This window comes from Populus euphratica, unplaced genomic scaffold (assembly GCF_000495115.2).
Source record: "Populus euphratica unplaced genomic scaffold, PopEup_1.0 scaffold75.1, whole genome shotgun sequence".
Lineage (NCBI taxonomy): Eukaryota > Viridiplantae > Streptophyta > Magnoliopsida > Malpighiales > Salicaceae > Populus > Populus euphratica.
Genome location: NW_011499866.1, coordinates 1786944 through 1794291, shown reverse-complemented (window position 1 = coordinate 1794291; position 7348 = coordinate 1786944). Strand labels below are relative to the sequence as shown.

At 39.5% G+C, this 7348-nt stretch overlaps 2 protein-coding genes across 2 annotated transcripts; one reads left to right on the top strand and one right to left on the bottom strand.

Moving 5' to 3' along the window:
- The first annotated feature begins 39 nt into the window (after positions 1–39).
- On the top strand, positions 40–3029 carry LOC105126251 (pyruvate dehydrogenase E1 alpha). The gene is made up of 3 exons (XM_011027068.1): positions 40–336; positions 729–1509; positions 2462–3029. Exons 1-3 carry the CDS (start codon positions 67–69, stop codon positions 2737–2739), a joined length of 1329 nt encoding a protein of 442 aa, XP_011025370.1. The 5' UTR covers positions 40–66; the 3' UTR covers positions 2740–3029.
- Positions 3030–3815: 786 nt separating this feature from the next.
- Positions 3816–7145, bottom strand: LOC105126249 (conserved oligomeric Golgi complex subunit 4). The gene is made up of 2 exons (XM_011027067.1): positions 5319–7145; positions 3816–4707 (listed from the first exon to the last, which is right to left on the bottom strand). The coding sequence occupies exons 1-2, from the start codon at positions 6969–6971 to the stop codon at positions 4078–4080; spliced, it is 2283 nt and encodes a 760-aa protein (XP_011025369.1). The 5' UTR covers positions 6972–7145; the 3' UTR covers positions 3816–4077.
- Between the last annotated feature and the right edge of the window lie 203 nt (positions 7146–7348).

The window sequence follows — 7348 nt, the reverse complement described above, 5'->3', positions numbered from 1 at the left end:
CTTATACTCCCTTTCCCCTGGTCCTTCTTCCCCTCACTTCTCCTCTCTTTTCCTTTCCCGCTCTAAATGGCATCAGCTTCAGCATTCTCTGCTACCAAAGTCACCCAGCCGTTTTCTCTCAACGGCACTACCTCCAGATCTCATGAAAAGCACCAATCTTTCTTTGATCCTCTTAGGACTGCCCCTTCTTCTTCCTCTTTTCTTGGATCCACCCGCAAACTTCGCCTTAGTTCTGCTTCCAAATCCAAGGTTTTGGCCAATCCCAACCGTCGATCGGCTGTTGTCGCTGTCTCTGATGTTGTCAAGGAAAAGAAGGTCAAATCTACCTCCAATCTGGTAACCAATTCCACAATTAACCTCTCCACTATTTCCCTTATCGAATGCTTCTATTTTGATTTTATTTTGGCTTTGTTGTGCTTTTGTTTGCATTTCTGCGCACAAGAGACTGATTATCGTATACCATTTAAAGCTTTAATTGAAATCATGTCATTTTCTTTGTCAATTAGGATGACGTTAAATTAAATCCCAAGTTTCAATTTTTAAATTGATTGTAACTATGTAATTAGCTCTGTGATTTAATTAGATGCATTGCTATACATTTAAAACGGAGAAGCTTCGTTTACGTTGATATGTTAACGCTACTTTTGTGAATTCTGATGAACGAAATAGAAATCAAGAATGTTTCTTTCTTCTTCTTCTTTTACTCATTTAATTAGTGATGTCTTTAGTTGATCACTAAAGAAGAAGGATTGGAGGTATATGAAGATATGATATTGGGCAGAGCTTTCGAGGACATGTGTGCCCAGATGTATTATAGAGGCAAAATGTTTGGTTTTGTTCATCTTTACAATGGTCAAGAGGCTGTCTCAACTGGGTTCATCAAGCTTTTGAAGCGGGAGGATTCTGTTGTCAGTACTTATCGTGATCATGTACATGCTTTAAGTAAGGGAGTCCCAGCTCGTGCTGTCATGAGCGAGCTCTTCGGCAAGACTACTGGGTGTTGCCGGGGCCAAGGTGGATCTATGCACATGTTCTCGAAAGAGCACAATTTGATTGGTGGGTTTGCTTTTATTGGAGAGGGAATTCCAGTGGCTACTGGTGCAGCATTTTCCAGCAAGTATAGGAGGGAGGTTTTGAAGGAGGCGGATTGTGATCATGTGACATTGGCCTTTTTTGGTGATGGTACTTGTAACAATGGGCAGTTCTTTGAGTGTTTGAACATGGCAGCATTGTGGAAATTGCCCATCGTGTTTGTTGTTGAGAATAACTTGTGGGCTATTGGGATGTCGCACATGAGGGCAACTTCGGATCCAGAGATTTGGAAGAAGGGTCCAGCATTTGGAATGCCAGGTGTTCATGTTGATGGAATGGATGTTTTGAAGGTGAGGGAGGTGGCCAAGGAGGCAATTGGAAGGGCTAGGAGAGGAGAAGGACCAACATTGGTGGAATGTGAAACTTACAGGTTTAGAGGACACTCATTGGCTGATCCTGATGAGCTTCGTGACCCTGGTGAGCATTTACATTTGGTTCTCCTTGGTTGGCTGTCTATTTTATTCCTGATCATTGATTAATTTAATGAATTTGCATTTAGCAGTTCAATTTGATCATTGTCATTTTCTCTTTAGAATCTCATTTCTTCTATGTTTTGTGACTTAGCTTTTGCCTTTGCAAGTTTAACTGATATGAAGGACACCAGGCCCTGTATGATTTTTGTGAAATGCTTCTGATTTTTTCCATTTCCTGTGCCTATTGAAATATCTACCATTTGCAGTAATAAAATTGTTTTCCATTTCTCCATCTTGATTTGATGCAATATGGAGCAAATAGTTCAAAATGAGTTGCCACCTATGTATAGGTTTATTGAGGCTTGTTTGAGTTAAATTCTGGTTATTATTGACCCTGCTAGTGTACAGCTTTACTTTTTAAGGAGGTGTTTTATTATTTAGTAAACTTTTCCCATCTGCACCTTTCCGTTCCCTTTCTTGTTTTGTGTTTCTTCTTCTTGGCTCTTCAGCAGAGTTAAAAACCTTCCCATTTGTTATTGTGGTATCACAGTATTAGCACAGAGTTCTTCACGGTATCTTATTGCAATTATGTCTACTATCCTTTCATCCACTTTAATTTGTTGGTTTGTTTTCCTCTAAATGAAGGCCTTTACATTATGATACCGTGAAAAAAACCAAGCTACTGAGAAATAAGCTCTAGTGATTAGTTTCCAACAATGCTAGTCCAGAAAAGGAAATATGTTACTTGGGAGATTCCCCTGTATATGATCTGAGGTGGTCAGTAGGCCTAATAAGCATTTACATATAAACTCATTGAGGTATTCAATATCTCAATAGAGCACCTTGAAATGATTCGGTAAAACACGTGATACTAGTATCTCATTTTCTGTTTTATAGTTTTGTTTCATAAGCCCATGCACGTTTCTCTCCCTCAATCTCTTGGTTCCTTTTGGCAGCTGAGAAGGCTCGCTATGCTGCTAGAGATCCCATCACAGCCTTGAAGAAGTACATGATTGAGAACAGCCTTGCCAGTGAGGCAGAGCTAAAGGCTATTGAGAAGAAGATAGACGAAGTGGTTGAGGAGGCTGTTGAATTTGCAGATGAGAGCCCTCATCCATCACGCAGCCAGCTACTTGAGAATGTCTTTGCTGATCCAAAGGGCTTTGGAATTGGACCTGATGGCCGGTATAGATGTGAGGATCCAAAATTCACAGAAGGTACGGCTTGTGTCTAGGTTTTGAAGTGGAACATTCATCAACTCCAGTTGTGCTCGTTGGTCTGCACAGCTCCATATTCATTAAAGCTGGTCATTTGTTGCGGCCCTAAATTACTGTGTAAGCAAGTTATGTTGTTTAGGTTACCTTTTCAATCTTAGATTTTGGCTTTGTTCTCTTAAGCATGTCCGTTCATTGTACTAGCGTTTTGAATAACAAACCTCCAATGGACTAATTGTTCTTGGTTCATATAGCTTCGAATGTTTGTACCAATGGATAATGGCTCCGAATTTTGCAATTTTTTAGCCCATCTTGCTGCTATTTAATTTTATTTTTTTTTGTTGGCTAACGATTGCAGCCAGCAATATCAGTTAAATTTCAAGGATCACATGGTTTGTGCATGCGTTCCAAATATCGTCGGATGAAAATGATATGGTTGGATATACAGCATTTTCCGACGATTATATCAAAAAAATTGCAATCATCACACAGAGCACCGCCAAATTGTTAATCTGTCCTGCTAATCGTTAGCTTAGCTAAAAAAGACGAGAGAGAGAGAGAGAGTGCGCTCCTAAAGATAGAATTAGTGGTTGGAGCATGAAGGGTCCTGTTGAGATTTGGCGACGCAAACTACGGCACACTTCAATGACACTGGGAAAGGTACTCCATTTGAGTTGGCTAACTGGGCTTTTCTGGTGGCAGAGCAAGTATTCGTTAACCGTATCTCCGATATCCGTGTGAATATAAACAGAATCAGCAAGGTCCCCAAAAGCACTCCATGTGACCCGAACAAATATACCACGGGATTCGAGAGAACAAGATGCTACCCAGAAAAGAACGGTGAAAATCTGACGAAAATTCCTATCTTCACAGAATAAACAACGTCGCAAATTAGAAATAAACATCAGTTTGAAACAGACCGTATTCTTAATTTCACAGAACACAGTTGCTGGCAAACTAATTACGCATTACCTTGTTGTAAAATGAATCATGAGAGATTTATCGAAAAAATAAGCATGTAAAGTTGATTCGGTAATACTCTTTGCAGATGTTACACCGTAGCAAATATAAGAAGTTGATTCGGTGAGCTTCCCAATCTGAACAACCAAAATTTCTTATTTGTCTCATAAAATCTTTAAGAATGTTTATACACTTTCTGAATTTCAGAAGTACAACGCTCAAATAAGCTCAAGATGATGGCGAAAAAATGTGTACTTCATTTGAAATAGAGAACAAAAGGAGCACAAAAGGCGGACAAAATAACTTTAGACTAAGAGCAACTACAGGGTGATTCTTATCATTCACATGGCGGGCAAAAAGAATATGCAAGGGACATTTCTTCACCAAAATAGATGGGATCACAACTTCAAAGCAGCAATAGCTTCAGGTTTAAAATCAACCCTTAGACCCAACACTCGCCTCACCTCTGCAGGGGTTAGTCTCCAGGTCATAGGTCCTGAGTTCTCACCCCAGAAATCTAGAATCTCAGATACCTTTTCTAAGTTGAGGATAGTTGCCATTTGAGTGAGACGAGCAAACTTGTCTCTCACAGTCCTCTGAGTCATGCTAGAGAAATGGCTTACCAATGCCCTCACATCCCTGTCAAGCTGAAGGCCTCCAAGCTGACTGAACCTCTTCTGCATCATGATCACTTCGAGCCTCTTCACAATGAAGTCAATGACCAAATGTACAAATGAATCATAATTGTTGGCAGTCATTAGAGGCTGGAACCACGATACATTTGTCTCAACAGAGTGGAGAAGCCTCTGGACCCATGGGTCATTCACCTCATTATCTGCATATTCAGCCTCAGATAATTCATAACTGATGGTTGCTACACTATCTAATACTGGACGGATTCGAGGTGTAACAGTTGCCACTAGTTGTTCCATGCCAGAATTCAGGGCTTGCTTGAAAGTAGTGCTCACATCACCCAACTCAGACAAACAAGATTTCACCCTTTCTCTATCTGCTGATGCAGGGAATGCCTGTTGAAATTATTGCAGTAGGTTTAATTGTTAGACATTGAGGTGATTTCAACAAACAAGGAATAAAAGCAATTCAAGTGATTGAAATCAACCATGTCAACTGGAATAAAAGCAAAACAAAGAAAACGAACATGGAAGGAATAACTATTGAAATTATTGTGGGCACTTTAATTATTAGCAATGAGGTGGTTTCAACAAACAAGAAAGAAAAGTAATCCAGGAGTTTGAAAACAACCATGTCAAAGGGCACAACAGAACATAAGCAACAAAATAAACAAAAGGATCATCGAAATATGCTTGAGAAACATCAATACTCATTTAATTGCAATATTTAGTTCAACATAAAAGATTAGAATCAGCCATACATTAAATGTAGACGATGATGCCAATTCTTCTGATTTTTTTTAATCCTTGAAGTTCATGAAATCTCTATCATTTCACTTACCATAACATGTTCTATGTGGAACATTAATGGATAACAAACATATTCTAATAGTCTAACTTCTAGTGTGACTAGATCAAAAATCACAAGCAAGTTAACACGCAAGGCATAGACTAGCAAGCACAAAAGCTATTTCTTTTGGTTACTTAAAGCTAGAATTATAAGTTACCTCAGCACATTGCTCTTCAATCTCATGCTTCAACTTCAAGACATACTCGCCACTCACATCCATATTATTCAATGCAGTGGCAAACTCAGTCCCAGTCTTTTGTACACCAACACCACCCAAAAACAGCTTTGCACCAAGGTTTAGTTCTCTCATTTTCTGTTGCAAAGCTTCATGGTATTCATTACTTAACAAACTACCTGCAGCACTCAAGACTGCAATCACGGAATTAACGTTTGAAGTTGATATTGCCCTTCTCAAGCAACTTTGAAGAACATAGAACACATCGTCAACAGTAGACGTTGTAAGGCTATCAGGCACATGCTCATCAATCTTAATAGCTTTCCTTACATTTTCAACCATAAAGAATCCCTCTAAAATCACATAAAACCCAGTGATCTCCTGAACTACTCTACTAAAACTCCCACTCCTAAATGATTTAGTAGCTCGTGGAACCAACTCGGGATCAACAGAGCTCAACCCTTTAATCTTCGAAACCATGAATTCTGTATAATCCTCACCTAATTGCATCAATGACAATATCTCTTCTAAATACAACTCAATCTCTCTTGGGTCTGGCCCTTCCGGTGCACCAACAGCAAGTAAATTCTTATTCTGTGCATTAATCTCCGACGCCAACTTCCCCAGTTTCCTATACTCCATATATTTCTTCAAAATCAAAGAACCCCTCGAATCACACTCCTCTTGCAATTCGCAAATTGCATAAACAATCCCATCTTCACCACACAAACCCCTCAATATCTCATCATTTTCTTCAATAGCCAAAACAATATCCTTAAACAAATTCGTCAAACCCCCAACAAAATTAACATTACTAACATTACTATTATTATAACTCTGTTCCATTAACTCCACTAAATTCTCAAACTCAAGCCTAGATCGCATCGAAATCACTTTCTTTAAATACCCAACATAAACCTGCAAGCCCTCTTCTTCCAATCCTAGAGGCGAAAAAAGCCTGATAAACCTTAAAATCGTCGAATGATCCCTGGAATCCACCGCAGCGGACAACTTCTTGCCCACAATTCCTTCGAGCGTTCTCTTCGACGCCAACAACTGCTCTCTCTGATCCGATCCAGAATCTTTATACTTTGCATCAATCTGCAAAAATGTCTGCACATACTTGGCAGCAGACTCATAATCCTCTTTTTCAAGCGCATTCTTCACTCCTTCAATACAATTTCCTCTCTCAACAATCGCATCGATACGCAAGAGGGTGGAATTAACACGCGACTGAGCAAGATCGAGCTCACGCACTTTGGCACTCACGTGATCTGCTAAATCGCAGGTGGAGCGGACATTGGAGTGCATGTGGTCGAAATCGGCCTTGACAATCTCGAGAACATCAGCGGATTTTTGGAGGTGATGGAGATTCTTGTCGAGATCGGAACGTTGGGATAAAAGGGTATCAAGGTTGAGGTCGAGACCGCGTTGGTAGGCTATGCATTCGTGGAGGAGACGAGTCATAGCGCCTACGTCGGTTAGGTTGCGAACGTGGTCTAAGGCTTCAGGGGTGCCGAATTTAATAGAGGGAGAGTTGAGGGTGGTTTCGTCTTCTTGTTGGGGTTCTTCTTGTAGTGGTTGTGGTTGGGGTTTTGAGGATATCGTGACTGCTCCATTTGCGGTTGCTACCATTTTTGTTTCTTTTTGGATCTGGAGGAGGAGGAGGAGGATATTGATGAACAAGCAGATGATGGAGTGATGAGCGGTGTTTTGATCTTTCACCTGTTTTAAGTTTGTTTGGGTTTCTTCATTTTCGGGTCATATAGATCCATACAAACCCATACCACCATCTACGGTACTCATCTTCATTGTTTTTCTGGTGTCCTTTTTATAAATATATATATATATATATATATATATATATATATATATATATAATTTCTTATTTTAAATACTATTTATGAGAAATGGAGCGGCTATATGTTAATGGAAATTATATTTCACCTTTCAATTTTTTTATATATTTTCTTCTTTCTTTATTAAAATGTTTTTTTTAGAAAAAAAACTAT

Bases quoted from the DNA above. Each gene is read 5' to 3' on its own strand.
- LOC105126251 (XM_011027068.1), top strand. From the start codon at position 67: ATGGCATCAGCTTCAGCATTCTCTGCTACCAAAGTCACCCAGCCGTTT. The intron at 337-728 runs GTAACCAATTCC...TGATGTCTTTAG, and splicing joins TCAAATCTACCTCCAATCTG to TTGATCACTAAAGAAGAAGG. The intron at 1,510-2,461 runs GTGAGCATTTAC...TCCTTTTGGCAG, and splicing joins TGATGAGCTTCGTGACCCTG to CTGAGAAGGCTCGCTATGCT.
- LOC105126249 (XM_011027067.1), bottom strand. From the start codon at position 6,971: ATGGTAGCAACCGCAAATGGAGCAGTCACGATATCCTCAAAACCCCAA. The intron at 4,708-5,318 runs GTAACTTATAAT...TAATTTCAACAG, and splicing joins TTGAAGAGCAATGTGCTGAG to GCATTCCCTGCATCAGCAGA.